The sequence below is a fragment of the Actinia tenebrosa genome, unplaced genomic scaffold (assembly GCF_029948245.1).
Source record: "Actinia tenebrosa isolate PJP-AT-01 unplaced genomic scaffold, QUT_ActTen_1.0 PGA_scaffold3__52_contigs__length_22856419, whole genome shotgun sequence".
NCBI classification, from domain to species: Eukaryota; Metazoa; Cnidaria; class Anthozoa; order Actiniaria; family Actiniidae; genus Actinia; species Actinia tenebrosa.
This window is the reverse complement of record NW_028292580.1, coordinates 5,273,312-5,291,205: the sequence shown is the minus strand read 5'-3', so window position 1 is coordinate 5,291,205 and position 17,894 is coordinate 5,273,312. Positions and strand designations below refer to the sequence as shown.

The following is a 17,894-nucleotide window of genomic DNA, read 5'->3' as shown; positions in this document are numbered from 1 at the left end:
CGATAGCAGGTTCATTCACAAAACAGCAATGTGCAGGATTGCCATTCTTTCACGCCCTCACCAGATGTGACACTGTCCCATACTTTTCAGGAAAGGGTAAGAAGACAGCACTTTTAGCGTGGAAGTGTTATCCCGAAGTGTCTAAAGTTAAAACAAGGCTCAAACTGCCATCAAAATGACAGTCTCACCCAAAGATGTAAAAACCAGAATCTTGACATTACCAGGTCCCTACACTACATCCAAGAAAATATACAACAGTTTCTCTTCCAGTTCAAGACCAAGTACTCAATTAACACAATTTTGTCTGGAAGATTTAGAGAAAGAGTCATTTGGCTTTGTGAGGGAGGCACAGAAGTCGACCTCTTTCTACAAAGCCCTTCCCACAACCCTTGAGCGTCCCCAGGAGAAATTAGGTATGTACAACGTATTGCTAGAAAGGTATACAAACTAGGCCAACACCATCCTCAGCATGATGCAAGGAGAGACTATATTATTGAAAATAGTTTCGTTTAATTTATTTTTTTACATTATTATACATTATGCAAATTTTAAAATCAAATGAAAACTATTTCATACATTATATTCGATGAGAATATGTTTTTTGGACACACACTGCATCAATGTGTAAATCCTGCTTTTTCCAATTAAGAAACATTTGCAAATTTAGGAAACAAATTAGTCCTACTCAGCACCATTAAGGTCAGGCTCTCGGTGAAAAATAGACAAAAAAGAAGAAAATAATTACTATTCTTTATGTATATATCCTATGAACTTCAAACTTATACCAAATGTTCATGACCATCACAGGTCTTGACAGAAAAATAATTGTTTCCATAGCAACAATCACGTGACTTTTAGAAAGCATAATGTATGCAAAAATATGCCCTTTGCTAAAGCGTCTAGAAAACGTGCTCATTCTTTACATACACCAAATAAGATTATTTATAAGGGCAGCCAATGTATTAAATTAATTAGAACCAACTGGAAAACAAAGATTTTAAGTAGATTTCTAACACAAAATGCATGGCATTCATGAACTTCACTCTAAACAAACACTTTACTCTTTTTAAAAGTACAAACAGCATTCGCTTTCACGATTTCCAGTTACAAAAGTATAGTTTTACTACTGAAAATCATAAAACAGAAAAAAAAATCGCTTTATTTGAAAATTTTCCCTTTTTTCTAGCCCCTTTTTTGCTTGAATATCCGAGATTCAAAAATTGAATTCAGGCTCACATAGAACTGGTCAGCTGTCTGCTAAATAAGAAAAGTTCCCATGGTTACATGGCTAGTAAGTGAGGTAATTAAAGATGGTGGACGGAGTACATGAAATTTATTGCTTTAGATTTTGAGGCTATGACTGCCTAAACAGACGAGAATTTTGCCAAAAAAGTGGACATTTATCCTAGAGATGCTCTTAAGATATAGTGCTATGTAGGTATTTTTCCAATATTTGCGAATCATGAACAGAAAACACTTAATTTTACGTGCAAATATGTTTTTTTTGTATTCGTAACTTGTTGTTTCCTATAATTTAAAAGTAGTTTTGAAAACTACGAGCGCACTGTTAAAGGTTTTGAATTCATCAATAAATAACTCATAAAATACTTAACTCTTTGATTATTACTGATAACGCTGCATTAGTTTGAGCGGGAATTTCAAGGCGCGTAAACTAGTACTTGATGTAACGATCAAAGCTCGTTCATCTTATTTCTACTATATATTCTTCAAAATACCATAAAGCGATAATAAGTCTATAACTGGGCGTTTGCAAAGTTTCCAAGGATTAACTGGCGATGTCAGGGACATTTCTGTGTCCTAATTCTTGTGGATTTGCGAAAGTTGCTGCATTGGAGATCGCAAGGACCACTGTATTGATAAGGGAACAAGGAGAAAGTTCGACAAAATATAAAGCACACCTGAAGACTGAACAGTATAATAAGTTTAAAAGTATCTTTTCATCCGATGATTGGGAAAGATTTTCAATCGATTTCATTAAATTCCATAAGAAACTCCAAGCCTTAAGAGAGAAAGTTAATAAGTGGAACGTCAAGAAACTAGAAGAAAAATCTAAATTCCTCGATACTTTCTCCCTTAAGAAATGGATTAGTCTTCCAGAAGCTCGAAAGAGAGAACACAGCCTTGCCAACTGCAAAGGATGTGCTATCCGATTTTCTGATATACAGGCATATTTTCCGGTGAATTCACCTCAGCTTAAAGCCAAGGCAAAGAGTAATCCAGTGTTTGCAGCTAGGAGTGCTGCAGAGAAGTTATATACTAAAACCCCTCAAACTAAACCCCTGAAAAATGACATTAAAACAGCTGCTAGGGACATGTATAAAGCTGTTGATGGCGTGTTTGAGAAAAGGTTTAACACAAGTTTTGCAGAGGCCCTCTCAAAAGTTACAGAGTTGAACCTTCAACATAAATCAAAAAATGAGAGACGGAAAGAAAGAAGAAACCACTACAAGCAAAATAAAGATAAAATTGAACAACAAATGAATGACACTGCATTTTTGAGGTGAGTTAAATCTAAAACATAATCACTACACTATTATTCACTTTTGATCAACAGAACCTAATCAAAAATACTTAAATCTTGTGGAAATAACTCCTGCTAAAATCCTCCAATCATGCAAATAACAAGAAAAACTAACACTTCCCCTCAATAAAAACAAACACCAGCTCTGATAGCACATCATTTTATTTTTCATTTTCAAAAATCCATCAATTACAATATTCTGACTAATGAAAACTACAAATCTTAGGTTTAATGGTCAAATTCTTTCAATTTTTTTTTCTTTTTAGATGCTATGGTAGTGGACAGTCACTGAATGGGTGGTATAGAGCAAGAAAGGCACTCTGTTTTGAAACCAAAGAAGCTGCAAAGGAAAGGAGAGAAGAAGTAATTTATGGTCCACCAACAAAGAAAGCAAAGAACCACACTGGAAATTTTGATGCAATGAACTGGGATAAAGAAGCACTTAAGGCAGAAATACAAAGTTATGAAGACAAACACAATATTAACTGGAGTGAGCTAGCTAAGAGATATGATGTTACCAACAAAACTAGTCAGTTGACAAAAAATGGTGGGCAAATAATTAAAGAATGGCTCATCTCTGAAAACATTGATGTACAACGCTTTACAACAAAAAGAAAGAGAGATGGTAGTCCTGTGATCAGACGCAAAAAAAGAAAAGGGCAAGGTGGGGAAATAAGTGTTCCTGTAGAAGTAGATCAAAAAGTGCTACGTCAACAGCTAAAGGAAAAACTGAGGTCAAAAGAATATACGATTGGGGAACTGATAGTGCCTCGCCAGGTAAATAATACAAAATATTTTCTAAATGTCACATCCAACCCAGATTTAACTACTCATAATATAATTTACAACAAACTCTATTTTTCTTTTTCGTAGTATGAAAAACTGGTACTTACAAAAAATCTTGAAGTCAAGAAGGTTCAATTTTCAACTGAAGGCAGGAAAGTAACCCTAAAGGAGATACGAGAAAATATGTTAGCAAAACAAATGAAGTACTTAAGAGCAACAAGTAACCAGGATATTAATGGAATGACCAAAGAGCAGCTTCAAGGTGAACTTGAGAGAGTAAATGAGCTAAATGGTATTGACACTAATGACATTTTTAAAATGAAAGAAAAACTTAAGGAAGTAGAAAGGACAAGACATCTTATGGTCTGGCTAGATAATTCCACTGTTGCAAACTCAGGCTACCTAGTTTGTTTGATCACTTGCTTGTATGACCCTGCTGTGTTTTACACAGATGAAGAATACAAGCAGGCATTTGGCAGAAATGTCAATATACAACAAATAATAGAAGAACCCGAGCTTCATTTCATTGCCCGATGTGGGAGCTCAGAGAGTGAACAAATTCTTTACAGTGAGGAAAGGTTGAAATGCATTGCTGGCCTCGGAAATAAATGCACTGAAAGAGTAAAGAATATTGAATTTACTGATAAACTGAGGCTCTGTCATGGGGATATGCCACTTCGAGCCTTTGAAGCCGGCCAACAAAAGGGTGGTAATTACTTTTGCTCTGCTTGTGGCATCCACTGTGACATGGTTTACTGCCTTGACCATGCTCTAAATTGTCATTTTACAAGCCTAAAGGAGAGACAGGATGTCATACTACAAGGAGTTGTGGCTCGAAGAAAATCCATGCAAAAGAAATTAAAGCCTCTTGAAGGTCTTTCAAAAACTGAGCTAGCAGAAGAGTTAGGATCAAGGCAAATTTATGATGGAAAAACAAAGGAAGACCTGAGACAACTACTAACAGAGACCTTGCAAGGAAAACAACGGGTTCCAGCACTTTTGTTTAACACACCAAATGATTCACTCTCTAATTTAGGCCTTGACAGCTATGAAATCCTACCATGTGAACCGCTCCATGACCTGGGTCACCATATTGAGAACTTTTTTGCAGAATTCTCTAAACACTTGTCTAGAGAAGAATCTAAGATCCTGGAGGAGGCCATTTCATTGAGTCTAACAGGCAAAGACAGCAAGAGATGTGTAGATTTCAGAGTAGCTTTAATTAAGACTGCAGGTTTTGCTCACCAGTCAGGAATATTCTCCCAAGAAGCCCTTCAAACCATTGACACTCTGACTGAGATGCAAAGAATTTTGTACTCTGGTGATAAGAACCGCTCTCCTGCTCAAGTTCTTCGGTATTACAACCAGGCATGGTATCACTCAATACTGCTGCATGACTACATTGTCAACAATCCTAAAAAGCTGACCCTAAGGAAAATGTTTGGTGTGTATTTTCATAACCTCAGTGCACATGCAGGTGATATGTTGAGAATCATCTCTGGGCAATCAACTAATGCAGAAAGGCAAGAGAGGATCTTCAACAGTATCAAGAGGATAACTAAACAGACCAGCAATTACCATCCTGGACACATCATCCCCAACCTATTCATACGCCTTCAGGCAGAGAGAGAACTTGGCCTTCAAGCAAATGATCCAGGGCGACAGCAAGCTCAAGTCAGTAACCTTTCCAAATGTCTACCACAACGAAAGAATACAGTCATCCCTCTCTCCATCATCAAGAAGCATTCAAGAGAGTGGCAGTCTCACCTTCAGCACATAAGTGATTTCTTGCTTGAGGGTGAGAGTGTCTGGTGGAAGAAGACAGACAATGGAATTGAATTTCATGATGTCTCTGATTACCCTGATCCATTATTAAGGGGTCCACAGCTACATCACTTCAGATCTCAAACTCTGTCTAATGAAGAGCATTACCTGAAGAGCTGTTGGGAGGTGTGTGTCAGAGAGAACATAGCAATCCCCTTACACATCATTAGGGTTGACCAGAAAGATGGAACGACAAAGAGGGTGCATACATCATACTTAGGTGATGCTGTTCCAAATGATCCTATGCCTGTGCCTGAGCCAAATGAGCCTGTGCCTGAGCCGAATGATTTTATGCCTGTGCCCCAGCTGAATGAGCCTGTGCCTGAGCCGAATGATCTTATGCCTGTGCCCCAGCTGAATGAGCCTGTGCCTGAGCCGAATGATCTTATGCCTGTGCCCGAGCTGAATGAGCCTGTGCCTGAGCCGAATGATCCTGTGCCTGTGCCTGAGCCAAATGAGCCTGTGCCTGAGCCAAACAGTCTTATGCCTGTGCCTGAGCCAAATGAGTCTGTGCCCGAGCCGAATGATCCTATGGAAGAGGTAATAGAAGTTTATCCTGCTCCTGATGAAGTCATTAATCTGAAAGACAGAGACCCCTTTCAAGAGGAGCAAACTATAGAACATACTCACCTGCAAGACCAAGGGTATGAATATGTTGTAAAGAGCAGTCTCTGCAGAGCTATACAAGTACTTTTTGGACCATCAAAAGAACTAGAAACTCTTGACAAGAAGCACTTACATCTGAAAATGCTGAAAGCGAGAAAAAAAAGAGATGAAGAACTAGAACAAAGCTACAACAAAGATTTAGCTCATATACAAGTAAAAGTTCTGGCAGAGAGTAGGAAGAGCCAAGCTATGCTTGTAGAATGGGAAAAGTTATGTACAGTAAACAATGGACTGGTAGCGCCATCGACAGAACAAATGAAGTCTGACAAAACGGCTTCCTGTTTATTAAAGAAAATAAAATACGCTAGAGCTCTTCTAAGGGAGTGGAAAATAGATTTCTATTCTTGAAAAATCGCTGAACAGCTTTGAACGTCGTAAGCGCTAATGTGTAGAAATAAAACAAAGATTTTCAAAGTAAGTTTTTTAAGGCTTCGGTTGGGCTTGAAAGAAATATAATGTAAAACAATGTAAGAATTATATTTAATTTTTATTTCGATATTTCTAGCTTTGGTTAAACAAAATTCTTAACGAAATTTAATTCTATATCATCAATAAAAAGAATACGTACCTGCAGATTCATATGGCTGAATTATACCCCAAATATTTGTTTGTTGATCCAACACGAACAGAGTCCGAGTGAGAACGTCGGTTGTCGATCATAATCAGATTTCATTGCTTTTAAGTACTGTAGTTTGATGTCAGAGATTAAGGCTGCAGAAAATACCTAGCCCTGTTGCTCCTTAGATTTTATGGAACGAAAGAATGCAACTGTTTCTTTCCGAAGGCTTGAAAACAGCATCAAAACTCGTGAAAATAGCGATAATAACCGCCATCTTGGAATTCCTTTTAGCATTTGGCATCTTGAACAATACCGTTGCCATGGCAAACTAGTACCCAGGGTCCCCTCGCCAAAAACTTCGCTGGGGGTCAAAATGTAACCAAGAGCCTGACCTTAATGGTGCTGAGTAAGGCCTGTGAGACACTCATACATACATTCATCTCTTCTAAATTAGATTTCTGCAACTCCTTTCTTTATGGTCTGCCTAAATCCTCTTTGCAAAAATCACAACCGGTACAGAATGCTGCAGCCAGAGTCCTTACTTTCTCTCGTAAATCTGAACATATCACACCTATTCTATGTAGACTTCATTGGCTACCTGTCGACCAGGGAATTCAATACAAAATCTTACTCCTCTTTTTCAAAATCTTAAATAACTTTCCAACTTAATCACGTCTTATAAACCGCCAAGATCCTTTAAGATCTTTTTAAGAATAATCTTTTATTTTCTTCTTTCTCTCTCTCTCTCTTTCTTTCATCTATTCCATTTATTTATTTATTTATTTATTCATATAAATTGTTAGTATATATTGTAAATAGTTATGTTAATTTGTTATATGTATATTAGTTGTAAAGCGGTCTTGAACTATACGGAAACATCGCTATATAAAATAAAGTTTAATAATATAATTATATTATATTATTATTAATTACGTATAAGTTCAGGTTACAATAATTATTGCTCATTAATCAATATACTCAACATGATGCATTGAAAGTATTGAAAATATTTTGACCTGGTATTTTGCCTTCTTAATCTTGACATTCTTGCAATAATTACCTGTATCCATTTAAAACAATCAAATAACAATGATATTTTGAAACTTCAATCTGTCTTCGGCCATTAGAACTTGATGCATTTTTGTTTCCATTCGCGAACTCAGGCGATTATCTTCAAACACAATGGCTAATCACGCAGCTGCCCTAATATATCCAGCTAAATTTATGCAACCAAAACAGTCACCACATTTCCCTAATGTTCCCGTCATCAAACAACTTCCCCAGAAACCCCTTCTTCCAAAGAAGATCTCGAGTCCCTGAACTGGTGATTGGACTGGAAAGAGATTACATACACTTTGTACACAGTACACAATGCTCCGTTGCGAAAGTAATGGTTGTACAAATATTCGCTGAGAAACTCACATCACATCTACGTAAATCACTTCGCAATCACCTTCTAGAAAATAGATATGCACTAGCATTAATGCGAGTCTGATATTCTTCTCTGCTTCAACAACAGCTCAAAAAGTGCTTCTCCAAGCAAGCTGCTGCGGTGACGACCAAGTTCTCATTCTTATTCGCCCTTATGGCTTCTGTACTTCCTTGGAAACTACTCTTCCTGCAACATCGACATTGGCAGCGATGATAATGAAAAGTGGTCTGACGAAGATGACTTCCTTGGGCTAACATCTAAGCCGCTTAAACTCTCTGGCCCAACATCTCCCTCTAGCCCAAACCAGCCAGCAAGCACCCTCGTCACGCCACAGAATCAGAAAAGTCCTTTTTCCAGCGATGATGAGCAAAGAGCCTCTACCACTCCAATACCACACGGATGATTAGCAAACAGCCTCTTCCATTTCCACCAACAGGCGCGAGAAATACACTTTCAGCTGCCGACAATCATGAAAGTGTTTTTTAAAGAACTGAAATCCTATTTCACAAAGCAGGTCAACTTAACAAGACAAAACCCTTCAGCCCAAAAAAGCCCAAGAAGTACTTCTGTGTAAGTTACATAGCTAGCTAGGCTTTTATGGATTTTATGTCTTTAACTTATTCTTTGTATTCAATGAGTGGATATTGTATGACTCCACTTGCAGACAAGTTACAAGAGCAAAGTTGTGCAGTGTGATGTATTTATGCACCTATTCACAGGTTATTTTTGACTTTTTATTTTTCCACAAGCTTTCTTAGGTTTGCCTTCAATGAGCTTGGATTGGAACTGGCACCTGACCTATTTCTAAGACTGCACGTCATCGAACAAGATTTGACCTATTTGAAGGTAAGAAAGGACTTTCATAGCTTTAATTTCTAGTACAGTGGAACCCCGTTAATAAGGACACCGTTGGGACGGACAAAACTGTTCTTGTTAACGGGGTTTCCCTATTAACTGAGGTGTCAGAAAAACAGCTGAAAACACATTTTTAACCATTTATTTTTACTGTACTGTAAAGCTTGAACTACAATGTTCAATATAACAGCCTAAACTGGAACAAAAAGTGCATGACCGTACAAGAACTACCTTCACATTTACTGCACTGCACTGCATTGTACAATTTCATTTTAAGTTGAGTTCTGGAAAATAACAGTGCAATGGTATTGCGAGCTTTGTTATTTCATTATGCTGTAATAGGAAACTATACTGCAATGATCAGTGTGTGGTCTGTTGATATGAAAAAACTGACAATATAATCCGTATTAAGCTCATTATATCAATAAACAAATACAGTAAAGACGTCTTCAAATTTCAAGTGTCCTTAATGCGGGGTTGATTTTGTATGGAAACTGTTATTCAGGTCCTAGAGATGTGTCCTTTGTACTTATTAACGGGTGTCCTTATAAAGTGGGTTAATTTAACAGAAAATGTATGGAGCTTTCGTTGGGGCTTTGAAACTTTTCCTTAATAGCGGGGTGTCCTTATTAAGTGGGCGTCCTTAGAGCGGGGTTCCACTGTAGTTAAAACAACATTTTTTTTGAATCTATTGACTGCACCCACTTGCAAGAATGTTGTCATCTAAGAATTGAATTAGAAATTATTTTGACCCTGGTATTTTCCTTCTTAATCTTATTGACATTCTTGCAATGCTTACCTGTATCCATTTAAATTAATTAAATAACAATGATATTTTGAAACTTTAATCTGTCTGCGGCTGTTAGAGCTTGATGCTTTTTTTTCTTTTTTTTTTTTCCATTCGAATGTCATTTGGATCAAAAGAAACTAATTTATGGTTACAATTTACTCGTTTTCGTCATCAAACAGCTTCGTGGACAGGTGGCAAACCTGCAGAGGGTTGGCCAGAAAGAATCCCCTTCTTCCACAGAAGATCTCGAATTCCTGAACAAGTGGCTTGACAGGAACGAGACTGCAAAAGGAGAGAGTCGAGATGGCTCGGACAGCTGCTACCAAAGCCAGGGAGAGTGCAGACCTTTAAATCCTTTCGCTCTATGTTCTCTTACCGCCAAAGCGAGGCCTAGAAATAAGAACTTTAGAACTCTTACCAGAAGCACTGACCATGCCCAGTCCAGAAGTTTCCAACAAGAACAAGAATTGCTTGAGGATGGCACAGTGCTGCTAAAATTCAAGAACTACAAAACAAAAATGACTTATGATACAGACACTACTGTTTTGCAGGTAGCATGCTCTTTAAGTCATTTTGTCGGTGTAATGCATTGCAATAAGAATAGCTTTGCTAATCCTGTCTGGCTCTCTTTTCAGAATGACCATGAACTGTGTCATATATTGCAAGACTACGTGAAAAAACATAGGCCAAAGTTAGTCAATGAGAACAGCAAAAATTTCTTGCTTTTGGTAAGTTTTCAACTTCACTGTGTTAATAATTGTCCTTGGGGGTGGTGATCTTTCATGCATCTTCTCAAGGAGGATGGTGATTTCTAAGCATAGACCCTTATCTGGGATACTGGTTTTCAGCACGATCACCCCTCGATGGGCTACAGATCAAACTGAAAAGGGCGGACCCTATCCCTATCCCTAACCACTAGACCACGAAGCGAATTCACTTGAGTGGTCTCATTTTTTAGTTATATTACACCGATAATTATACTCTCCCTAGTATCTCTCAATCACCTGGACTGCGAGTATACCTTACCTACAACCTTTCTTCAGAATCTGTTGTTTCTCTATACAATTTCCTTCTATAATTTTTCGTTTCACCTAGCCATTTAGCTCGACTAGCTCTGCTATTTCTAAATGGCTGGTGCCCATCTATTTATATATTAATATTTTATAAGTTTTATTGTATATCAATCCAAGGAGTGCTAAATAAAGAAGTTTGTTTGTTTGTTGTTAGACTCTAGTGAAATTACGACCAGTAATCAGATGCTAGGACACAATACTCTGTAACCTTGCACTTGTGAAGTCCCAAATGAGCTATGCAACCGAAGTGAGGTCCCCTAGCCGCTCAACCTTTAAGCAAAAGGTTGAAAGAGTGCAATGAAGAGCTACACGCTGGATATTAGAACTTAAACAAGACCAACTTTCATACAAAGAAAGACTGATCAAATTGGATTTACTACCACTTACCTATGACCGCGAGGTCAAAGATTTAGTTTTTCTTTATAAGGCATTATATGGCCATATAGATATTGATACTAGTTTTATTAAGAGCGTAAGTCATGGTCGTACTCGACGATCAAATACATCTAGTGATGTAAAATACTTAGAAATGCCCTTATGCAAATCAGCTACTTTTCAGGCCTCTTTCTTTAATCGTAGTATTAAATTATGGAATTTGATTTGGAAATCAATACAAGCAACTGACTTCCTAAGTGGTTGCCATTGGCAACAGTAGCTTATTGTATGTTTTTCTTAATGATAATTATTAGGTTTTATCTGGAGGGTGCCTTGCATGGTACTTAGTGTCCCGTTTCTACCTTTCCTTTTGGCCTGCTTCTCATATATTTTTTCCTTTTCTTTCTTTCCTTGTGATTTTTATAACAATTTAGATGTCTGTTGTAAAGTTAATATGATGTAGACCAATAAAGATGATAAAATTAAATTAAATTAAAATTTAAAAAATTAAAAAAATTTATATATGACCAATCCATATGACGTTAAGCTTGAAATTTTAACTATGAAGACTTGCTTTATTTTATTCACAGTTTGGATGCAACTCATAAAGAAGGGCTGGGGAGGTATGTCAATAATAACCCACACAGGATAGCCAAAACTTTCATTAAGAAAAGTCTACATAATAACAAGGTGCATTTGGGCATTTTTGTAAAACGTGACATACTCCCAAATCAAGACATCAGATATGACTATGGACTAAAAGACCTGCCATGGAGGAGAAACAAAAGTTTTCTCTTTACATCCATAAGCCATATTGGTGGTTGTCCACTATAAATTAAAAACATGACCTAATCACTTATTTAAGAATCAAAAATCTTAATTTATTTATTTTAAAAATTATATTCTCTTTTGTTAAAATAGCCGTGGTCAAGGATAGCAAACATGGTAAAGGGATACAAGATACAGCCCCTGAAGAGAGCCTAGATGGCACAACTGTAGTCATGTAACTCTGTAATGACTGATAGCATTACTGAATAAATTAATTACTAAATAATATATTATGTTCTATTTATTATATAGTCATGGTGGAGGATGGCAGACATTGTAAGAGTAGACCAGATACTGCCGATAAAGAGAGCCTAGATTGTAACTGCAGTCATATATGTAACTCTGTAATGAATGACTGATAACAGTACTCAATATGTTAATCACTAAATAATATATTCTGTTCTGTTCATATATAGTCATGGTCAAGGATGGCAGATATTGTAAGAGTAGACAAGAATTCTACCAGGAAATTTTGTTAGCTTGCTAGACGATTGATTTTTTTTTTATTATTATTATTTTTAATTATTATTATTATTATTATTATTTAATAATTTTCATTTATCTATTCATTTTATTTCATTTTTCATTTCATTTATTTATTATTTATGTATGTATTTGTTTGTTTGTTTTTTTCTAAGCAAGCACGATTTTGTTTAATTTTATACGCGCGCACATATGCCATGGTTTGATTGCGTTTTCTTTGTCAATTGTAACGTTTTTCATTTCCATGAGGATGGCCAAGTAGGCCGAAAGCTGGGATCATATTTATTAAAATTTATGGTTGATAAAACGAACTATTATGAATTTAACAACAACCAACAAGGAACTATTTGAGATATTTTAAGTTGAATTTTTTGGCAAGATACTGGTGCTGGCAGGATACTGGGCTAGACACTATATATATTTTTGAGTTCTTGGGCTTTTTTATGTAAATTGGATTATTTTGTTTTCGACTCACTCTGTAACTTATATAAAACAAACTGGTAAAGAACGCCAAAAATACTCAAAGCACAAGCAAAGCTTTAACTAAACACTCATCGTAGGATTTTTTCTGGAAGCATGGCCAACGTTCTTGGATTTCTCTCCAAATTTTCGTGTGAACCAACCTTAAGCAGATATAAAAAGAAATAAGTTGCCCGGCCTTTTTTAACACGCCATAGACACCTTTTTTTTGTAACACGCACTTGACATGTTCATCAAGTGACTATTGCATGTTTGCACATACTGATGATAAGGGCGTACAAAGCTGACTCTGCTGATGCTGCATCAGCAATAATGAACATAAACCATTTGAAGAGTAGAGACAAGAACGAGCAAGTACATGTCCTCATTTTTTTGTACTGGTCTAGAGCTCTTGATTTACAGCTGTGCTACCTACGACTGGTCAGATCATTCAGAGAAGGGAGGTTTGATCTATACATAGATGTAAGTAAGGAACTTTTGCCATGGGTGTTTGCACTTGACCACCAAAACTATGCTATGCTTGATAGAAAATGAAATATCCAGATCCATAATAGCATAGTGGTTTAAATACTCACCTGTTGAGCGAGAGACCAGGGTTCGATTCCCTGTCATGGAGTTTACATTTTTGGATGATGTGAAATTCGTTTGTTCATTACTATACAAATAGGTAACTTGTTAGAGGAGCATCGATTGTTTGGAAAAGATGTTGTTTCGTTCAACAATAAAAAGGACAATATCCAAAGAGGTGCCGCAAGAACTAATATACAATCCAGCAAAATAAAAACAGACGACTAAAAACACGGGGTAGTAAGAAGAGCCATGACGTCACCTCTAAGGACTCTGATGGAGGGGGGGGTTACCTCACTCGAGTGATGCAGAACTGTCATTCATTTTATATCTACTATCATCATCTTTATTGAGGAGCGTGAAGTATTGACCATGAGCTCCACTACTAGTGGATGATCACCGATGGTGACTCATATAGTACTGTATGGAATGTTTATGGTGCCTGCGATATATGTAATAAGTATGAAGTACTAAAAACCTTTGACAAGAAATATATTGTTTGGAAAGAGTCGCCAGACACCATCAAATGGGAGGACAAGTACCTGCAAGGTACGGCAGACTCCAATCGTGTATTTAAGCTAGACTGCATAGGCCACGTCCAGGACAAGGCTTTATATGAGTATCAAAAAACAGCCACAAAGATGGCTAGTGGAAAGTCTGTCAAATGCATTAATGGTAGGCTCATCAAGGTTGCAATTGAAAAACTTAAGACTAATTATCGCAAAGCCATATGGAATAATCTGAAAACAGGAGCACTGACAGCAGCGGAGAAAGATCAAGCCATAAAAAAAGAAGATGCAGACAGCCATTAAAGCTGGTCTGTACCATTCACTCAAGATACCATGTAAAGATAGGCACCAGTTTTGCCCTAACAATTCTTGGTGCAAATACGAGAAAGGCTTATAGTGCAAAAACAAGCCTTACCATCTGGATGCTCTCTTTAAAGACCCACTATTAAAGATATGCCAGAGATTGAGTGAGCCAGCATGCTACAAAGATGTTTGTCAGGATAAGCAGACATAAATCGTGCTATGCATAAGGCATCTTCTACTGATCAGAATACTGCTCTCACTCCTAAGCCTCGTTCTACCAACCTAGATCGCAATCCTTTCACTCTTACATTTCATCCTATTAACAAATCGATATGGCTTATAGCTAGTTAATGATTGTCAGTAATTTTATATTTGTTTACAACCCGATTCTGATTTCCCTAGTATTATATTTCTACACATATCATATTGCTTGGCCTCGTGGGTTAGAACGCTCTATCATTATCGTACAATTATTAGAGTTTAACGGAGAATAGAGGTATGTTTTTACATTATTTCACATTAGTATATTTATATTGGTATTAACTATGGTTATATTCAATCAATGATATGTGTAGTAGCTAATTATAAGTAGCACATTGTTGTACTTTTGCTTGTCTCATAGTCTTGTCGCTATGTCTAAGCTCATCACATGATTGTAGATCTTTGTATTCACTATAATTAGAATTAAGTTGTATTTAGATTTGCTCCCTTTTATTTGTTTTCACTCTTTACGTGGCTTTAATAATCAAGGAATAAATTGTCCATATCGAACAACGAAAGCCTCAGTTTTTTGATCCTAAATCTACTTAGTTTTCACTATTAAAGATATACCAAGCCATTTATCAAGCCGGAGAAACCTGGGGCGATAACGCTAACAATATCAAAGTCCCCAGCCACTACCCAGCCGTTACCGTAACCGTGAATCAAAATTAATGGAAAAACGACCGCGAATGATGACCGAAAAGGGCTCGGTATTTAAAGAAGTGCTCTTAGAAAGAAATTACCGTCTGGCTATTTGCAAATGGCGTAAACAAATCAATAACGTTCGAAACACAGTCGCGGATCTCGACAAATCAGAGAATCATGACGAACAATCGTTTCTGGAAACTCGCTTTGAAATAATCGCATCAAGGTTCGAAAGGCTATCTGAGTTTCTTCAGACTCAAGACGAATCTTCCCTTAACGTGGCAACAAAGGAATTTGATGAATTAGATAAGGAAAACAGCGAGGTGCTGAAATTAGCAAACGAACGCTTGCCGAGATAAGAGATAATGATGATTGAATAATGCAAGAATGTTGTCATCTAAGAAATGAATTAGAAAGTATTTTGACCCTGGTTTTTGTCCTTCTTAATCTTGATATTCTTGCAATTACAGCTGTATCCATTTAAAATAATTAAATAACGATGATAATTTGAAACTTTAATCTGTCTTCAGCCATTAGAGCTTGAAGCATTTTTGTTTCCATTTGCGTGTCATTTGGATGGAAAGAAACTAATTTACGGTTACAATTTACTCGTTTCAGGAAGTCAGGCGATTATCTTCAAACAAAATGGCTAATCACGCAGCTGCCCTAATACATCCAGCAATATTTATGCACCCACATCAGCCACCAGATTTCCCTGCAGAGGGTTGCCCAGAAAAAAACCCCTTCTTGTCTGTCCAATAATAAAAAAGTCAATGCTTGTATGCTGCTCAAAAAACTTTAAAGGCTTTTTGAGAACCACCATTAATAGTAGCTTTAAGAGCTATCAAGTACGATAAGAAACAAAAAATGATTTTAAAAATGCTAAGCGCAAAAAGCATTATTTTTGCGCGAGTGGCAAAAGGTTTAGCTCAAACTGCTTTTGGGATCTTTTCATGTTCAATAAATCGATTGACACCTTTTTAAATCGTTCAGATCAACATTAGACGACGGTCGCGCTACGATCGCAATGCATTATTGTACCAAACTTGTAAGCATTTCTTTAAAATATGGCCCGTTCGTGTTTTCAAAAGGGTAGGTTTATCTCATTTTTAGAAATCCAAATATTTTACCGCGGTATATTGTGGTATACAGGTTTTTTTTCTGGTAATGTAGTCCGCTAATCGATCCCCACGTTTTAAGTCTGAACCAACATCTTTTAACCGTGAAGCCGGTGGGTGTATTCGCTTTCATGCTTTCATAGATACAGCTTTATTTTCATATCACAAAATGATTTGGTCCCCGAACAAGCCTCGCTGTTATTTTAAGCCCTGCTGTCACGATATAATATGATATAATATAATATAATATAAGGAAAAATAATGCTCTTCGCAAACTGTTTGTTTATTCAAGTCTTGGTAGGCTATCAATTTTCCTTATTCTCCTCATCCGTTCTGAAGAATAAAAAGACTGACCTTGAGAAAAAGTGATTATGCGTCGTAAGTTGTCAATGAATGTGTGAGCTATTCCTATATGAACCATTTATTGTCAGTTGATTATTCGAAGTTTGTTAACTTTGTCAGCTTCTTTTGAACTACGTAAATTTAAATTAAAATCTGAATTAATTATTCCCGTTTACAAACATGATAATGCTGAGAAACAAAACTGTACGTTTAATTCTTCGGTTTTACGAAAGGAAAACAGAAATTATGATTCTTATTGCTGTCCAGTCAGAGGAGTTCTGAATTTCAAAGTCAATAAACTATAACACTGTCAAATTACCAGTAATTTTTTGAGCTGCAAAAGTTGGGGCATGTCTTATCAAATATGCAGCCAAACGCTTTTTTAAGTGGTCTTTTCCCATACTTCCTTGCTTTCCAGTCGTGTAGGCTTGTGCCGCGATCGACGACAACGTTTTTAGGATTGTTTGACTGTATATAAAGCATTTTGTCGAACAAGCCGCGGTACTTACTGTTCTATTAATATGCTATTGAGAGAAGTGTTGTTCTTTTCTGCCTTTCTTTTTTATCGACCGTTTCTGTTTGGGATCGCGAGCATCCCTGTTTGTGGGGGCAGTTCAGAGTTGTCAATCATTAGTGATCGACAATCATTTTGTCTTTAGTCTAGCCGTGGGTCGCATTTCTTCCTTCCCTCCCTTGGTAACAAACGTTGTACTTGTTCAAACTAGCTACAAGCGAAAAACAATGCAAGGGCAAGTAGAGGTCGAGATATCAAATATCACCTTTGGTTAAAGAGCTGGCCACAAAAATAATTGTCATCTTCACTCGTTATAAGTACACCACAAGATAACGCATTCTGTTTCGTAAGTTATATTGCTGCTCAGTTTAAACTCTGGTGCTTCGCTTTTCTTTTACAGGACTTACATTCAGACTAAGGTAGCCTTTTAGCCTCCTCTTAGGGGATTTCTTAGGGTAATCACCCCTTGAGAGACATTTTGTGACTTGGCTGTAAAATACATGCATGCACAAAACATTGCGACTTCCGCTTAAACCTCCACTGTCATTTTAATCCTTCATTCCTATTTTCATCTGTGATTATTCTTAGAAGTCTAAACCTTGTTTTAAACAACGAAAGGTAATTTGTAAATTTTTTCTTTCTATAGGACACAATCTAGGGAGTAAAATTCACTCTCTTTGATAAAATAGATAAACATGAGTTTGACCTCTTGACCGACTGGCTCGCTTGTTGATCACAACCTCTTCAATTAATATTTACACAATCAAGAGTAGATTTTTTTAACTTTGCCTTTTCCCTCAATCAGAAGGAAAACTATTTGTGTTTTATAAATAATTCCACATAAACGCCTTGAAAATGCAGTTTCCTACCATGGTATTAAAGACCGGGATTAAAAGATGGTAATAACTCCAAGACGTCAGTAGAAACGGTTTATGATCAGCC

The 17,894-nt window shown here is 36.8% G+C and overlaps 1 protein-coding gene, 1 long non-coding RNA gene and 1 pseudogene across 2 annotated transcripts; 2 read left to right on the top strand and 1 right to left on the bottom strand.

The window, feature by feature from the left end:
- Window positions 1-688: 688 nt before the first annotated feature.
- Window positions 689-6,388, top strand: LOC148908214 (uncharacterized). The gene is made up of 3 exons (XM_089035253.1): window positions 689-2,521; window positions 2,809-3,319; window positions 3,416-6,388. The coding sequence occupies exons 1-3, from the start codon at window positions 1,797-1,799 to the stop codon at window positions 6,164-6,166; spliced, it is 3,987 nt and encodes a 1,328-aa protein (XP_088891379.1). The 5' UTR covers window positions 689-1,796; the 3' UTR covers window positions 6,167-6,388.
- On the bottom strand, window positions 2,687-6,525 carry LOC148908213 (uncharacterized). Its single transcript, XR_016120713.1, has 4 exons — window positions 6,387-6,525; window positions 5,783-5,902; window positions 3,436-3,490; window positions 2,687-2,882 (listed from the first exon to the last, which is right to left on the bottom strand). It is a non-coding gene; the product is annotated as an uncharacterized LOC148908213 (long non-coding RNA).
- Window positions 6,526-13,379: 6,854 nt separating this feature from the next.
- LOC148908212 (uncharacterized) lies at window positions 13,380-14,283 on the top strand (annotated as a pseudogene).
- Window positions 14,284-17,894: the final 3,611 nt, after the last annotated feature.

What these genes read in the sequence shown, in the direction of transcription:
- LOC148908214 (XM_089035253.1), top strand. Translation starts at nt 1,797, where the DNA reads ATGTCAGGGACATTTCTGTGTCCTAATTCTTGTGGATTTGCGAAAGTT. An exon ending in AATGACACTGCATTTTTGAG is followed by an intron (nt 2,522 to 2,808) that starts GTGAGTTAAATC and finishes TTTTCTTTTTAG; the next exon opens with ATGCTATGGTAGTGGACAGT. An exon ending in AACTGATAGTGCCTCGCCAG is followed by an intron (nt 3,320 to 3,415) that starts GTAAATAATACA and finishes TCTTTTTCGTAG; the next exon opens with TATGAAAAACTGGTACTTAC.